This window comes from Sarcophilus harrisii, chromosome 4 (genome assembly GCF_902635505.1).
Source record: "Sarcophilus harrisii chromosome 4, mSarHar1.11, whole genome shotgun sequence".
Taxonomy (NCBI): domain Eukaryota; kingdom Metazoa; phylum Chordata; class Mammalia; order Dasyuromorphia; family Dasyuridae; genus Sarcophilus; species Sarcophilus harrisii.
The window spans coordinates 24,073,713-24,089,002 of NC_045429.1; the positions used below are offsets into that span (position 1 = coordinate 24,073,713).

The 15,290-nt window shown below is 65.0% G+C and overlaps 1 protein-coding gene across 3 annotated transcripts; it reads left to right on the plus strand.

Annotated features, from left to right (window-relative positions):
* The first annotated feature begins 844 nt into the window (after window positions 1–844).
* Window positions 845–13,335, plus strand: CC2D1B (coiled-coil and C2 domain containing 1B). 3 transcript variants are annotated; one of them, XM_031969120.1, is made up of 25 exons: window positions 845–1,025; window positions 1,204–1,296; window positions 3,588–3,735; window positions 5,198–5,310; window positions 5,779–5,913; window positions 6,268–6,396; window positions 6,546–6,768; window positions 6,982–7,091; window positions 7,338–7,413; window positions 7,835–7,927; window positions 8,071–8,201; window positions 8,721–8,793; window positions 8,904–9,031; window positions 9,230–9,362; window positions 9,473–9,648; window positions 9,822–9,947; window positions 10,127–10,185; window positions 10,511–10,627; window positions 10,711–10,784; window positions 10,883–10,941; window positions 11,179–11,230; window positions 11,463–11,562; window positions 11,787–11,877; window positions 11,959–12,088; window positions 12,705–13,335. In XM_031969120.1, the coding sequence occupies exons 2-24, from the start codon at window positions 1,231–1,233 to the stop codon at window positions 12,085–12,087; spliced, it is 2,541 nt and encodes an 846-aa protein (XP_031824980.1). In that variant the 5' UTR covers window positions 845–1,025; window positions 1,204–1,230; the 3' UTR covers window position 12,088; window positions 12,705–13,335. The 3 variants fall into 3 exon arrangements, with proteins under 3 accessions (XP_031824980.1, XP_031824982.1, XP_031824981.1); XM_031969122.1 differs by having other exon boundaries at window positions 12,710–13,335; XM_031969121.1 differs by having other exon boundaries at window positions 845–1,296.
* Window positions 13,336–15,290: the final 1,955 nt, after the last annotated feature.

Below are 15,290 nucleotides of genomic sequence, written 5' to 3' on the forward strand. Positions count from 1 at the left end.
AGCTCGGACCGGAAGCTGAAGCGCCCCGGGAGGGCTGGAGACCTGGGAGTCATCGGGCCGGCCAGGGTAGCGGCGCCTCTGGTCACGGAAGTGGGCCCTTGCCCCGGGTCACCCTAATCCCTTGGGGAGCCACTGGCTCCGGGGAAGCCGGAGAACACGGCAGACCTCCCAGGCCGCGGCCACTGCCGGAGGGGGGCGCTCTGGTCCCCGTGTGGGAAAGACCCCCCCCCCCCCCCCCCCTTGCTGGCCGCCCCCTCCGTCCCGGCCGCTGCCAAACTGACCCCTAAGAGGAAGCGAAACCCTCCCAAACCGCGCGCGCCCACAATGCGTGACCGGGCCTACAACACCCCAGTCCTACGGGAAGCCTTTCCCCGTGGTTACTCCCAGGGTGTTCTCCACCGCGGGGGGCTCACACTAGTCCTTCCCCTCCCCCACAGCCCGAGAGCGCCCCCTGCAGGAGCCGGCACACAGCGGGGGGACGCCCGCCTTCACACCAAGGCAAAGCCGGCTCCCCCCGTTTCCGCAGCCCTGCTGCCACAAAAGCGCTCTAACAGGAAAGCCCACTTTTCGGCTCCGCCCTTCCTGGTTTGCTTCCAGCTCCCGCCCACCCACCCAGTTTCATGCCAGCTGTAGGTGGATTTGCGGGGGGCGGGGCCGCGCATGCGGGCTGGCCGCTGCATCGCGCGCTTTTCTCGCCTCCTCCGCCCCCGCACTCTTCGCCCCGCCCCGCCTCAGGCTCTCGGCCCCAGTGCTCCGGCGGGCTTCGCGGCCACGCCCTTCCGCATTCTCCTCGCTTTACCGTCCCGCCCCTCGGCGGCGCGCGTGCGCACTGGGCGCCGCCCGGCGTGCGGGGTCACGTGGGAGGGTGGTGAGGACCGGCCGCGCGCGGCCTCCGGGGGCCTCAGCTAGAGCCGAGGGACGGAGGGGCGGGACGTGGGGAGGGGCGTCCGGAGGCGCGCAGAGGGACTCCTCCTCGTCGCCCCCCATCTCCTGCGGGCGGAGCCTCGCAGCCCCCCCGGGGCCAGGTGGGGAGGGCGGGGCCGCCAGACGTGGGCGAGGGAGGAAGCCCCAGCCCCGGGTCCGACCCCAGGGTCCCCAGGCGGTCGGGCCCGGCCCCTGCCCCGCCCCGCCCCCACCTGGGAGTCTCGGCTCCCCGCGCCTCTGGGATCGCGGGCTCTGAGCCGGGCCCCATTCTCTCCCCAGGGACGTCGGGAGGCAGCCGAGGCCGGGATGCCTGGACAGAGACCCAGGAAGGGCCCCCAGGCCCGAGGCCGGGGGGCGGCGGCGGCCAAGCAGGTACGGAGGCGCGTTCTCCCCCTGCCGGGAGCCCCGGAGGGCACCAGGGGGAGCCCCGGAGGGCGCGGGGGGAGCCCCGGCGGGCACCAGGGGGAGCCCGGACACGGAGGCTTCAGTGAGAAACAAACAGAAAAAGCCACCGCGGGGTGGTCGGGGCCGGGCGGGGCTCTGGCCGCCAACCCGGCGTTCAGCCTCTTCCTCCTCTGGGCTCCTTCCCCTTCGGAACCCGACGCCCCGCCAGAGACCCCGGCGAGTCCTTGTGGGCAAATCCCGCCCACTCCCCCTCCCCCACCCCGGCCTCTGACCTTGGTCCCCGCTGGGAGTCCTGGAGCCCGAGCCGTGCTGCATTCTGGGACAAGGCCCCGGGGCGCACCTGGCAGGAGGCACTGGGTGGGACCCCGTTCCATGCACAAGCCCCCACTGTGGGGGGCAGATGGGCGGGATCCCCGCCACGCGCAGCCCCCTCCTGTGGGACAGGCCCCTCGTCATGTGTCCCCCCACACACTATGGGGGGCAGATGCGCAGCCCCCCCTCCTGTGGGACAGGCCCCTCGTCATGTGCCCCCCCCACACTGTGGGGGGCAGATGCGCAGCCCCCCCTCCTGTGGGACAGGCCCCTCGTCATGTGCCCCCCCCACACTGTGGGGGGCAGATGCGCAGCCCCCCCCTCCTGTGGGACAGACCCCTCGTCATGTGCCCCCCCACACACTATGGGGGGCAGATGGGCGGGATCCCCGCCACGCAGGGCTATGGAGAAGCGTGCAAGGCTCCCCACTCGGCGCTAAGAATACTAAGTCACGCCCCAGATCTTCCTAAAGGGGGGGAGATGGAACCAGGAATAGCGCCACAGTGGGGAGCGAGGGGGAGGGAGGATAAGAAGTCCGAGGGGGTCTGGGAGCATCCAGTGCAGGGTCTAGGAGGCCACTGGGAGAACTTAGAAATATCCCTTGAATAGGACAAGGTTGGTTTAAATTTAGAGATAAGCCCACTTTACAGATGAGAAAACAAGCCTGAGGTAGAACAGAAACGAGCCTTCGTACTGTATGCGTGTGTTTCCCTTGGCGTCTGCCTTGTGGCACTTTACAAACACCTCATCCCCTCTCCCCGAAGGGTCACTACTGTCGTTAGCCACCACGTACAGTTAAGGAAACGGAGGCAGCTCCTGAGCTGGAAAGTTGTCCCCTCCCTCCCTCGGGGCTGCTGCTGTCAGACCCCACTTCTAGCCACGAAGTGACCTTCCCAAAGTGTTCTCGGGTTCATTTTGTGGCGTTTCAGCTGCCAGGGAGAAGTCACAAAAGTTACTTCAAAACTCCTCTCAAGGAGCTTCCCAATCCATGGGGGCCCATCGGTGCTGCAGGGGCCTGCGCTGTGTTCTGAGGTGGGGGTCCGGGAGGCCGGGGAAGGCTCCCGGAGGAGCCTGGAAGGGGAAGTGCCGCCATCTGGGAAGAGCCGTGAGAAAGGAAGAGGAAGGGGGGTCTGACCAGGGAGGTTGGAGAGCCCTTGCTGTATCCTGGGAGCCTCTGGAAAAAGCCCTGGAGACAGGGAGGCCAGTCAGGGCAACCACAGTCCTCTAGGTGGGAGGTGATAGGGACTGCAGGCGGAGGAAGAGGGGAGAAGGAAGGCTTGGCCCCAGATGGGATGTGAGTGATGCGTGTGAGGGAGGATTGGGCACAGGACGGTTGGGGGGAGGGGAGCTCCAGGCTGGCCGGAAACAGCACTGCAGGGGCCCAGGCCCCGCTGTGCCCTTGAAGGTCCCTCCCGCTGGCACTGGCTGGGAAGGGGGGTTGGAAGCATCTGAGGACCCTCCTCCAGAGCCAGCCGGGCCTGGGCTTGGGGCTGCCACATTGTGTCCTGGGCCCAAGTGCAGATTATGGAAGGAGCCAGCCACGGTGCCGGGCAGTTATCAAAGTGCTTGTAAAAACAAGTTCCCAGACCTCCTCGGGTTAAGGGCCCTTGACTTAGAGGGAGGAACCTTGGCTTAAGAGTCTTGCCCTGTTAGCCACTTTAGTTCTGGGCAAGTCATTTACCTTGGGCCTCAGTTGTCCAAAGATTGGGCCGGAGCAGTCCGGTCCACATGGCCTCCGTGGCTGAGGGGCCGGCCTTGATGGAGAAGACCTGCTCAGATCCTGACTCACCGGGTGTCCTCGGCCTGTTTCCTCATTTGGAAAACTAGGTCCCTACCTCCCTGAAGTGATGCATCTGTGCACCTTAAAGCACCTTAGAAGCCTAAGAAATGCAGGCCCTCCCCCTCCCCAACCTCCACTCCTTTCCTCTCCCCCCTCACCCCCGCAGCTAGGGCTCTTTGTGGAGTTCAATCCAGAAGATATGTTGCTGGAGGCTCAGGAGGATGCAGAAGAGGATGGAGACCTGGAGGCGGAGCTGCTGGCCCTCACGGGCGACCCCGGAACCCCAGAGAGCAAGGCCAGGCCCAGGGGGAAAGGTAAGCTGGGGGGCCCTTCTGAACCTCTGAGAATCCCCAGAGTGGGGCTACAAGAAAAGGAGGGTTTGGGGGAAAGGCCGGTCTAGTGTACTTCCAGGGAAGGGGTCAGTCCCAAGAGCTACGGACGGGCAGGGAGCTCATCCCCGGCCCAGGCACCTCTGCCCTGGAGCCCAAGCAGAGATGGGATGGGCTCTTGAGGTTCTCAGGGGCAGCTGTCCTGACTCCCCTCCATCTTCTCCTGGAAAGTCCAAGCTCCTCCATGAATCCCCTCCCACCTCAGGAAATCAGAGCTTGGGCCTCAGTTTCCCAGCCCGTAAATGAATGGAGGCCCAGATGAGCCCTGAGATCTTCCCTCTCCTGGCCTCTCCAGGACTGGGCCCAAGCTCAGCAACGTGAAGCTGGTGGGACTTGAAGTGGGTCAAGTCCAGCCATTTGGTAGCTGAGGAAACTGAGGCAGGGCTGGGGGATAAAGCTGCTTGCCCACGGTCCTAGCCAGGAGGTGCTTGGGGCTGGGATTGCAGCCAAAGCTTCTTTAACTGTGGGCTGGGATGGCGGTGGGAGGGGGGGGTGGAGGGCGGGGATTAGGGTCTGTCATCAGTAAACTTTTGGTGTGGAGAGCTGTACACGCGTGCACCAGGGACACATAAATATAAAGGGGTCATGAGTGGGACAAAACATTGCCTCCGCTGCCGCCACGGCTCCACCAGACTGAGCAGCAGGGGCCGTGGGGGGTCTCACAGCTGCTGTTCTCTGGGGCCGGGCCTTGGCTCTCCTCCATGGGGGCCGTCTGTGCCCACCTGTGTCCCTCACTAGAGTCCTCCAGAGTTGCCGGGGTCAGTGAGGGTTCTGGGACCCACCCATCCAAAGTCACGTGGTCGTGGTTGAGACCCCTGGCCTCTCCTTGAGGTGCTTTGTGATCAAGACCCCTCCTGAAGAGGTCAGATGTGGGGTCTACCCGAGCATCCGAGTTACCTAGGCGCCCATGCATGATGGACCTTGCTCTGTAACCCCCTTTACCTGAGGACTGGAAGTCTGCTGTGGGGGTGGGCAGAGGGAGAATTTGCCCACTGTGACCCTCCCTCCATGGGCCGGGGCCTTGGGCAGTGGAAGCCCCTCATCCATCACTTCAGGGTGAAGCAGCTGAGCCCTGGCCGCTTCCTGGGTGGAGCCAGGCTGGAGGAGGCAGGTGCTTCTGGGAGGGCCAGCCCCGCCCTGCCTGCCAGCCCAGCCGTTTGTGCCCTGCCAGCTCTACCAGCCCAGCCACTTGTGCCCAGCTCCATGCCTCCAGCTGCAGCCCAGCAGCCCCCAGCAAGCCTCCTGGTCTTTTGCCACATGACCTTAGCCAGGTCCCTTTTCTCTGGGGTCCAGTTTGCCTAAAACGAAGGGTTTGTCCCCTGGGTCTCCCCCATGGCCCGAGCCTCTCCAGGAGCCCAGCTCTGAGGGAGCCTCCCTCTACCCCCAGCTCCCCTGCCCATGGCCCACATTGAGAAGCTCGCTGCGGAATGCCTGCAGGATGTGGGCGACGAGGCCTCAGATGAGGAAGACGAAGGGCTGGAGACTGACACAGACCTACTGGTATGGGGTTGGGGGGGGGGCTGGCCCTTCCCCTTAGCAAAGACTTGTGGTCAAACCCCAGCTTGGGTGACTTTGGGTCTAGTTGTTGGCCCCCTGGAACTCAGTCTCCTCTGGGCTGGACCAATGGCCGCCCAGGTCTAATTCCCGGGATTCCAGGAAGTGACTTTTCTGGTAGAATGGGGGACCTGGGGCAGGAAGGGCCCCTCGGGCATCACTCCCAGAGGGAAGGAGCCTAGCAAGGGAAGTTTTCACCTAAAGATTATCTGGAAGTAACAGCCAGACTGGGACTCTGGTCTTTGGTCAGATTCCAGGACCCTCCTCACCCCCCCACTGTGGCTTTTCTCTGGCAAGAAGTTGAGGCAGGCCTGGGGTCCTCATGGAGGGGGCGCCCCTCTGAGTGGGAGGCTTGACCTCCAGACCCCCATCCAAGGTCCCAAGGGCTTCCTTCCCCGCTTCGTGTTCCCTCAGGCGGAGCTGCAGGAGGTCCTGGGAGAAGAGGAGGAGGGAGAGGGAGAGGGAGAGGATAGTGGTGGACGGAGCAGCCCTGAGGAGATGGCGACTTCGGCGGCCCCCACACAGCTTTCTGCCCCAGCAGCACTTGAGGTGCCAGGGCTGGGGGGCGGGGATCCCCTTCCCGGGTAGGTCCAGAGAGATGAGGGTGGAGAGCAGGCCTTTGGGGGGGGGGAAGCCCACTCGGCCACTGGCTGGGGGAGAAGGGGAGGCTGCCCCCAGGTCCCCTGAGGCTCTGGGTCTGTGCTCCCCACCATCGGTCCCTCCGGTCAGTATTATTTGGGGTGGGAAGGACTCCAGCAGAGCACCCCGGGCACCTCCGCTTCCTCAGCCTCACTTTCCCCGTCACAGCCCGTGGGTGCTCAGTGTCCCCCAAATGGAGCCGTGGGGGTTGGCGAGTCCCCTGCTGCCCCGGTTCTCGGCCCAGTGATCCTTGTGCCCCCGCAGGTGGCACCCACGGCAGGTGGGTTGCAGGGGCTGCTGGAGGAGCGGATTGCCAACTACCAGGCCGCAGCCGCCAGCGCCAAGGAGGCCGGGGACGGGGCCAAAGCCCGGCGGTGCGAGCGAGGCCTGAAGGTGGGTAGTGAGACCTGGGACCCAGGGGGAGGAGGGTGATTGCCCCTGTCTGAGCAGTCTCTAGGTGAGGGCCCAGTGCTCTGCATTTGGGGGGAAGGGGACCCCTGGCACGTCCTCCACATGGACCCTCAGACGGTCTCCCCTCGCAGACCCTGCAGACCCAGCTGGCTGCTGTGAAGAAGGGCAAGAAAGTCAATGAGGAGGAGATCCCGCCCCCTGTGGCCTGTGGGAAGAGGCCAGAACTGCCGCCCACTGCAGCAAGCAAAGGTTCTGGGGATCCCCCAACTGCGCCAGACCCCCCAGCTATGCCAGATGCCCCAACTACGCCAGACCCCCCAGCTACGCCAGCTCCTGCCGATGCCCCAGAGCCAGGTATGAGAGCTAGACTGATGCCCCCCCCCCCCCCCCCCCCCCCCCCCCCCTCTGCCCCAGAGCCAGGTATGGGGGAGCTCGGGCTTTCTCCCTCAGCAGCCAGACATGGGAGTGAAGGAACAATTCAGAGCCATCCGGCTTCTCTGTGGGGTCCAGGGGACGTGGGAGGGAGGGGACGTGGCTCGCTCCTCAGCGGCTCTTTCCCCGGGCCAGACTCTCGGCTGCTGTTGCTGACCCGACAGAAGGAATACAAGGTGGCCGCCCTGAAAGCCAAGCAGGAGGGGGCACTGGAGCAGGCCCGGGAGTACATGAGGATTGGCAAGGTGTGGCCTGGGGCCCCGCCCACTCGGAGCCAGCAACGCCAGGACCCCAAGGCTTAGGGCACCTTATTTTCCTGAGGAGGAAATGGGCTCGGGAGTCGGCCAGAGCCGAGCGGCGGCTCTCAGGGAGCTGGACAGGAAGGAGGGAGAAATGAGGCAGGGGATGAGTAGGCAGCCCCTGAGAAGCCCCCACGGGAATGGGCCAGTGGGTTCCCGGCCTCAGGCCCTCACCCAGCTCTCTCGCCCCAGAGGTTCGGTGCTGTGCTGGAGGCTCTGGAGAACGGGCAGCCCGTGGACCTGAGTGCCATGCCTCCCGCCCCTTCAGGTGAGACCTGGGCTCTGGTCTGCAGGTTCCGGAAGCTTAGGCTCAGCCCGGACCAGGAAAAGGGCACTGGGTTTGCCCCGGGAGTGTGGAGAAAACTCGTCTTCCCTTCTTCCTCCTCCTCTTCCTCTTCTTTCCTTCCCTCAGCAAGCAATCATTCCAAGGTTGTTATGTGAAAGGTTGGAGGATGCTCCAAGCCCAGAGGTGGCAGATCCTGGGGGGTCTCCCCCATCAGGGCAGGGGCTGCAGGTCCTGGGGGGGGCCTCCCCTCAGAGTGGGGACTACCGGTCTAGGAGGGCCTCCCCTGGGGCAGGGATTGCTCCCTGAAGCCTCAGGCAGGGACTTGAGCCCAGCAGAACTTGTTAGGTGCCCCCACACCACCTGCTTCTGGAGGGTGACCTTTGATCTCTGTCACTCCCCTTAGAGCTTAAGGCCCTGCCAGCCCCCCGACCTGGTCCACTGGAGCACTCGAAGCCTGTGATGTCGGCCCCGACCCCAGCTCCAGCCCCGGCTCCAGGTAAAAAGTGGACAGCTGACCCTCATGGCAGGGAGGGAAAGGGTCAGGATGGGAACCATTTGTGTTGGGAACCTCAGCCCCAGGTGGAGGAAGCGGGGGTGGGGGGCGGGGAAGGCAGTGGCTAACGGGCTCTTTGGGCCCAGGGCCCCCTCCCCAGCCCCAGACGGTTCTGGAGGCCTTAGGCCAGAGGCTAGGCAAGTACCAAGAAGCTGCAGCCCAGGCCAAAAGCAGCGGAGACCAGAGGAAGGCGCGCATGCACGAGCGCATTGCCAAGGTGACCTTGTCCTCTGGGGGCTGTGGGAGGGGGAGGCCTGCTCTGGAGGCTCAAGGGCCCCTTCATAAAACCACTGAGCCTCTGACCTGGGAGGGACTTTGGAGTCCACAGCCTGTCCTCCTCCTTCTCCTCCTCCTCCTCTAAAGACGAACGGTGACAGAGACCCAGGGTCACACAGCAAATCAGCCCGGCTGCTGCCTCCCCACCCAATCTGCTTCCCTCCCTTCCCCCTCGAGCCTCAGAGAGAGGGCCAGGAGGCAGCATGTCCTTCTGCAGTCCCCAGGGAGGAGGCCTCTTGCCTGACTGACAATGATTGGGGTGGGGGTGCAGAATACGCCTCAGTTTCCCCCTCTGCCAGAGCGAAGGTTGGATGAGATGGTCTGGAGCCCCTGATCCCTATGGGCCACTTGGCATGGGGGGCACATTGCTCTGGGGAGGGGAGGAGGCATTGAGAGAGGGATTAGACCTGCCAGGGTTCCTCTCACCCTTGACCTCCCCTCCTTCCCCCTTTAATCCCAGCAATACCAGGAGGCCATCCGAGCTCACAAAGCCGGCCGGAAAGTGAACTTGGCTGAACTTCCCGTCCCCCCAGGTGGGTCCAACGCTGTGGGAGGGGAGGCCGTGGGAGGGAACCGAGGAGGTTCCCGGGGAATGGCCCCGCTGCTGTGGCCTCCCCCCTTCAGGCCTCTCCTGCTCCCCCAGGCTTCCCTCCCATCCCTGGCCTGGAGGCCCCCTCGGACCCTGAGGACAACCCTTTGGCAGCAGCCCTGAAGGCGGCTCAACTTCTGGGCCGCCCCGAAGGGGAGGACGAGGAGGAAGAGGAGGAGGAGGTAGGAGGTGACCCTGGTGGGGGAAGCTGCCCTCCCTCCAGAGCCCGACTCTGGCTGGCTTAGCCCCTTGGAGCCCCCTGAAGGCCGGCATCTGCTGGCACGAGCTGGGGTTCCGGACCCCCAGGGTGGTGCAACCTCGGACCTCCAACCCTGGCTCCTGCTCAGCCCGGGCCTAACAAGCACCCCCTGTCTCCCTAGGGAGAGCCCCAGGCTCCAGTGGCCAAGAAGCCGGCGCAGCAGCCCGGCCAAGCGCCCCAGGCAGCCAGGCCCTCGGCAGCGCCGTCCCCCGAGCCCAAGGGCTCTGCCTCCCAGGAGGCCTTGTCCCCAGCAGGTGAGCCCATCTAGGGGTCGGGGTGGGGGGACCCAGGGCCCCTAGGGAGGCAAGGAGAGCCACAGGCCCTGGAGCACCCAGGCTGGACCAGCTGGACTTTTGTCCTCCAGCCCGGGAGCAGCTGGCCTCGCTGGAGAGCCGGAAGCTGCAGTGCCAGCGCGCCGCCCTGCAGGCCAAGCGGGCCAAGGACCTGGAGCAGGCCAAAGTCCACCTGCGGGCCGCCAAGGCCCTGGATGCCCAGATAGCCCTGGTGCGCAGCGGCCGTGCAGGCAGCCCCGGGACCAAGGTGGGCCTGGGCCTGGACCCCGCACGCAGAGGATGATCTGACTGGGAGGAGGCCGGGGGCAGGGGACTGGGGGGAGGCCGGCTGGGAGGCTGGGGGAAGGCAAGGGGCTGGGGGCCTGGGGGGAGGCTGGCTGGGGGCTCCCCTGAGCTCACAGATGTGCTGGGCTGGGGCAGGTATCTTCCCCGCTTTCTGATGAGGATGGTGGCTTTGTTCTCATTCGCCACGAGGACGTGGGGCTCTCCCAGAAGGCCGAGGAGGTGTACGCCCAACTCCACAAGATGCTGCAGGAGCAGCAGGAGGTCAGGACTGCACCCCCAGGGCTGCACCCACTCTGGGATTGAGGGTGAGGGGGACAGTAGGAGGGCTGCCTGCCCCACTGTGAGAGCCCCCCTCGGCCTGGGCCCAGATATTCCCTAAGACTGGTTTTTCCAGCCCCTTCCCTGGGGTCCAGCCCAGCCTGCTTTGCTTCCCTTCCCAGAAGTGCCTGCTGTACTCCAAGCAATTCATGCACCAGGGCAACGTGGCAGAAACCACCCGGTGAGCGGCCGTGATCTAGGGAGCCCTGGCAGCCAGGAGGCTGTGGGGGGCCCGAGTGCCGAGGGGGAAACGGGGAGCAAAGATGGAGGCGATGGGGGCTCCCGCACGGGCTGGAGGGGATGGATTTGAGCCTCGCTCCACCGACCCACTGGGCCGGGTTCGGCTGGCGAGAGCTGCCCCCACGTTGAGCAGTGCCCCGGAGTAGGGGCGGTTGGGCCCGGAGGCGGTAGCTTCCCTTCTAGGGAGGGAGGACCCCGAGAAGGGTCAGTCAAGCCCTCCCTGGGGAGGCTGCCCTGCCCACTAGTCTGCCCACCCCTCCCCCCAGGTTTGAGAAGCTGGCCCAGGACCGCAAGAAGCAGCTGGAGATCCTGCGGCTGGCGCAGGCCCGTGGCCTGGACCCGCCCAGCCACCGCTTCGAGGAGAAGACCTTCCAGACAGTGAGGTGGGTGTCCTGGGGCCGGGGAGCGGGGGCGTCCCCAAGAGGCCCCCAGCGCCTCCCTGAGCGTTCTGCCTTGTCTCCCCCAGGATCTTCTCAGAGCTCAATAGCACCGAGATGCACCTTCTCATCGTGAGGGGCATGAACCTCCCGGCCCCCCCAGGTGCTCTTGGGGCTCCCTTTGGGGGGGCTGGGGTACCGTGGGGCTACTGGGAGCTCTGGCCCAGCACTGAGGCTCCGCCCCCGCTGTCCCCTGCACAGGCGTGACCCCGGAGGACCTGGATGCCTTTGTCCGCTTTGAGTTCCACTACCCGAGCTCGGTGAGGGAGGCCCCCCCCCCCCCAATGCCTGCTGCCATTTCCCCCTCCGCGGACAAGGGTCTGGAGTTGTCCCCGCCCTTTGCTCAGTCTCTGTTCTCCCTTGGGCCAGGAGTGGGGGGCACTGGCCTCGGGGTCTTGAGGCCCTCTGGGCCCTGGCTGCTGAGCCCCCTCCCAACTCCCCAGCATGCCCAGAGCCCCTCCCTCCCCGGACACCCTTTTCTATCCGTCTGTTCTCAGGACCAAGCTCAGAAAAGCAAAACGTCCGTGGTGAAGAACACCAACTCCCCAGGTGGGAGCCCCAGTGACCCCTGTGCTGAGGCTGGGATGTGCTGGGCACCCTGGCCGGGAGGGTGGGGGACCAGAGAGAGCAAATGTGGGTTCGTTTGCCCCCCCCCCCATCAGGCTGGCTGAGATATCCTGTGGGACCCACTCCCTGCCCCCCCGCCTCTCCCCCAAGCTCCTGTGGGACCTGCTCCCTCCCCCCCCCCCCCGCCCCCACTCACACCCCCAATCTCTCGCAGAATTTGACCAGCTCTTCAAACTGAACATCAATCGGAACCACCGGAGCTTCCGCAGGCTGGTCCAGAACAAGGGGATCAAGTTTGAGATTTTTCACAAGGGGTGAGTTCTGGACTTGAGAACCAGGGGAGGGGCTCGGGGAAGTCCTGAGGAGGGATCCCTCACACTTGGCGCCCAGCCTCGGCTTGAATTTCTCTGGGGATGGAGAGCTCATTACCTTACAAGGCAGCTCCATAGGATGTTGTTAGCTGGCCCTGGGCCGCCTTGTGGGCCTCCTCACCTTCACCCCGTGGATTTGGGCTGACCCCCCCCACCTCCATCCACAGATCCTTCTTCAGAAGCGACAAGCAGGTCGGGACGGCCCATCTGAAGCTGGAGCGCCTGGAAACCGAGTGCGAAATCAGGGAGATTCTGGAGGTAGGGAGGCTGGGGCCTCACACCCGGGGCTTGGGCCTTCTGGAGGCCAGGACGACTCAACGGCTTGGGGCCCTTTCACAGGTCCTGGATGGCAGAAAGCCAACAGGGGGCAAACTGGAGGTGAAGGTGAGGCTCCGGGAGCCATTGAGCGGACAGGACACCCAGATGGTCACAGAGAACTGGCTGATCCTGGAGTCCCGGGGCATCTGAGGTGAGATGGGGGCCGCTGGAGTGGGGGCAGGAGCAGGGCTGGTGGGGGCCTGTGGGGAGTGGGCCGCATGACAAATCCCCCAGCAGATCTCCTCTCCCTGATGGCCAACGGTTTGTAGAGCTGGGGGGGGGGGGGGGGGGGGGGGGGGGGGGGGGGGGGGGGGGGGGGAGTCCTAGCCAGGGCCACCCAGCCAGAGAACAGGGGGTCCCTGGGGTGCTGGGCCCTCGGCGCTCACGGCGGCTTCTTGTTTGGGGCCGTGATGTCCGAGGAGCCCCTCCCCTGGGCCGAGCCTGCGCCGCGCTCACCCGGGTAGGATCTGAGATCTCGGGGATGAGGCGCTGAGTCTGGAGGCCTGGGATTTGTCTGAGCGTCCAACTGAAGGGCAGACCCCCAGCCCCACAACTGCAGAGCCCTCCCTGGGGTGTGGGTGCGAATTCTGTAGAGCTCTTTGTAGGGGTTTCTCTGCAGACATGCCCACAGGGAGGCGGGAATTGGGGCCCGGGTCCGAATTCTGCCTGAAGCGTGGCAGCCGTCAGTCTGTGCACTCTCCCTCCTTCCTTCCTTGACCTTCCTGGCGCCTTGGGGCGGGGAGTGATTTCACTGGCCCTTTTTTCAGAAAAGGAGACTGAGGCCATGGGGGATCCCTTCCAGGAGCCAGCCCGGGTCTGCTGCTCACTCCCAGCTCCGCCCAGACCAGAAGCTTGGAGCTGGAGAAGATGCTGCTACCCCAAGCACCAAAGACTTAGCAAGAAAATGCACTACTGCTGACCCCCCCCCCCCAGGGGCTGGGGAGCCCCAGGAGGGGAGAGGCGGGCTTCAGCCCCATCCCCACCTCTGACAGTGGATGGGGCTCCCAGCCACCACCACCCCCGGACGGTGTCCGGGCCGGCCTGCGCTTGCTGGCTCTCGGCTCTGGTGCCCGGGTGCTGGCAGAAGGGAAGGGAAGGCCGGCCACTTGGCGGCTCCCATTTGCTCCCCAGCATCTCCCTGGATGTGCCTTTAAAAGACGGAAATGTTGGAGGGTCGGGAGGGGGGCGGGACCTGGGGAACCCCCCCCTGCCTGGCCCTGCTCGGCCCCCACCCGGTTCCGTGCCTTCTTCTTGGACAGTGACTTGCACTAGCTTTCCTACTTCCCCAAAGGTGGAGAGGACAAAAGCAGCCTTGGGTACCACGTGGTGGGAGGGGGCTTTGCTCCTAGACCGTCCCCTCCCCGCCCTCTAAGTAAAGACTGTTAACTGGAAACAAAAGAAAAGCCGCCTGTGTTTTGGGGGGTTTAAGACCCGAATCCTCTTGTGTGGTGCTCCCCCCCAAAGCTGGAAGGAGCCCCCAGGACCATGGGCTTTGCACCCACACTGGCCACTGGGAGGCGGGCATCCAGCCAGCTCTCCCAGAAGCCCACCCAATGGCCTGGCCCGTTTGGGGCGGCCCTGACCTGCGGAACCCTCTCCCAGCGGCTGCCTTTGGCCCCTGGCCAGCTCCCCTCATGGGCCCAAGCAAGGCTGGCCTGTGCAACCGGGCCCGGGGAAGGCAAATAGGCGGGGCCCTTGGATCCCAGCAAGGCTTCTTCCTCCTGGGATGGGCCAGACCAGTCTTCCCCATGGGTCTGGGTGGGCCGAGGAGGACCAGAGAAGGGGAAGGGGCTGCTCTGGACAGGGGGCACCTGTCCAAGTCCCTGCACCTCTCAAGGCTGGAACGGGCTGGACTCCAGGGCCCGGACCCACATGGCCTCTGCTGGGAGGCCCATGGCTGAGCTTAAGCTCCAGTCCCAAGCTCTTCCTCAAACGGGCCAATGTCCCCTCTGCTGTTGGCCCATGCATGGGCTGCCCCTCCAGCTCAGCACGGGGGTGGCTCTCACCAGCTGAACCCAGCCCAGCTCTCTCTGGGCCCCGAGTGGAGCGAGGCTCATCATCCATCTCCTCCAGCCTGGGCAGGAGTCCCCCCATCGCCTCCATCTTTGCTCCCGTTTCCCCCTCGGCACTCGGGCCCCCCACAGCCTCCCGGCTGCCAGGGCTCCCTATATCACGGCCACTCACCGGGTGGTTTCTGCCACGTGGCCCTGGTGCATGAATTGCTTGGAGTACAGCAGGCACTTCTGGGAAGGGAAGCAAAGCAGGCTGGAATGGATCCCAGGGAAGGAGCTGGAAAGTCCAGTCTTAGGGAATATCTGGGGTGAGAGCCCAGGCCGAGAAGGGCTGCCCTCTTACATCTCCGCCCACTCCCACACTCCCGTATCCCCTTCTAGACTGCCTGGCTCTGGAGATAGGTGGGGGTGGGGGGTGGGGGGGGGGCAAACTCACAGCTCTGTGGCTCCAATGCCCTTCTGCGGGCACAATCTGCCTCTTGTGAGCTGCCAGGTTTTCCTGAAGGACCAACATGGGCCCCGGGGGAGCCACTCTTGTGGGTCTCCAGCAATCTGGCCTCTGGGCCTGTTGGGCGGCCGCAGGGGCTCAGCAGGACCCAGCGCCTCCCTTTCCTCGGCTGGGAGGTGCCATCTGCCACCAAACAGCCAAGCTTGCCACCAGGAGGGACTTTAAGGGGTCGGGGGTGAGCTCTGGTGACTTCATATGAGCCCCGTGACAGCTTTCTCAGTTAAATATGGCAGGTTACAGTACCGGGTGATGGGGAAATAAACCCAAGGGTAGTGACTAGCCCAGGGTCACCCACCAGTGTCAGGACTTGGGGTCCGGCGCGCCAGTGCCCACAGTGTGCGGCTGCACCTTGAGCGTCAGTGGCTGGGGGCTAAAGGCCTGTCAGCCATGGCAGGTGGGTGACCTCAGACAAGACCCCTTGGTCTTGGGGCCCGTTTCTCCCTCCCTCTGAAAACGAGGCCTGGTCCCCAGAGTTTCTGAGGTGCCCCTGGGGTGCTGCCTCGAGTTATTTTTCTGTAGCGAGCACAGAGGAGCATTCAGATGAAGGCCTTGGGAAAGGCCGGCCTCAATACTGCTTTGTTTGGCTCCTAAAGGCCCGGCCGGAGCCGCCCACGGCTCCAGTTGGCTTCAGGCTCGTGGGTCTCGGGGAAAAACTGGCCCTCTATTCAGTGGCCGGCCACACACTTAAAGACCTTTGTCGGAGCCGGGCATCGGGAGGGGCTCGGCCTCCCTGGGCTCTGGGAAAAGGCCCCGGGCCAGGCCCAGGATTGGGGGAAGCCACGACACGGGTGACCCCGAGTCAGACTCCTGGGACTGGCGGAAACCCAGCAGTC

Coding starts and splice junctions, on each gene's coding strand:
- CC2D1B (XM_031969121.1), top strand. CDS start 1,231: ATGCCTGGACAGAGACCCAGGAAGGGCCCCCAGGCCCGAGGCCGGGGG. Junction 7,414..7,834: donor CATGCCTCCCGCCCCTTCAG/GTGAGACCTGGG, acceptor CACTCCCCTTAG/AGCTTAAGGCCCTGCCAGCC. Junction 10,942..11,178: donor AGTTCCACTACCCGAGCTCG/GTGAGGGAGGCC, acceptor GTCTGTTCTCAG/GACCAAGCTCAGAAAAGCAA.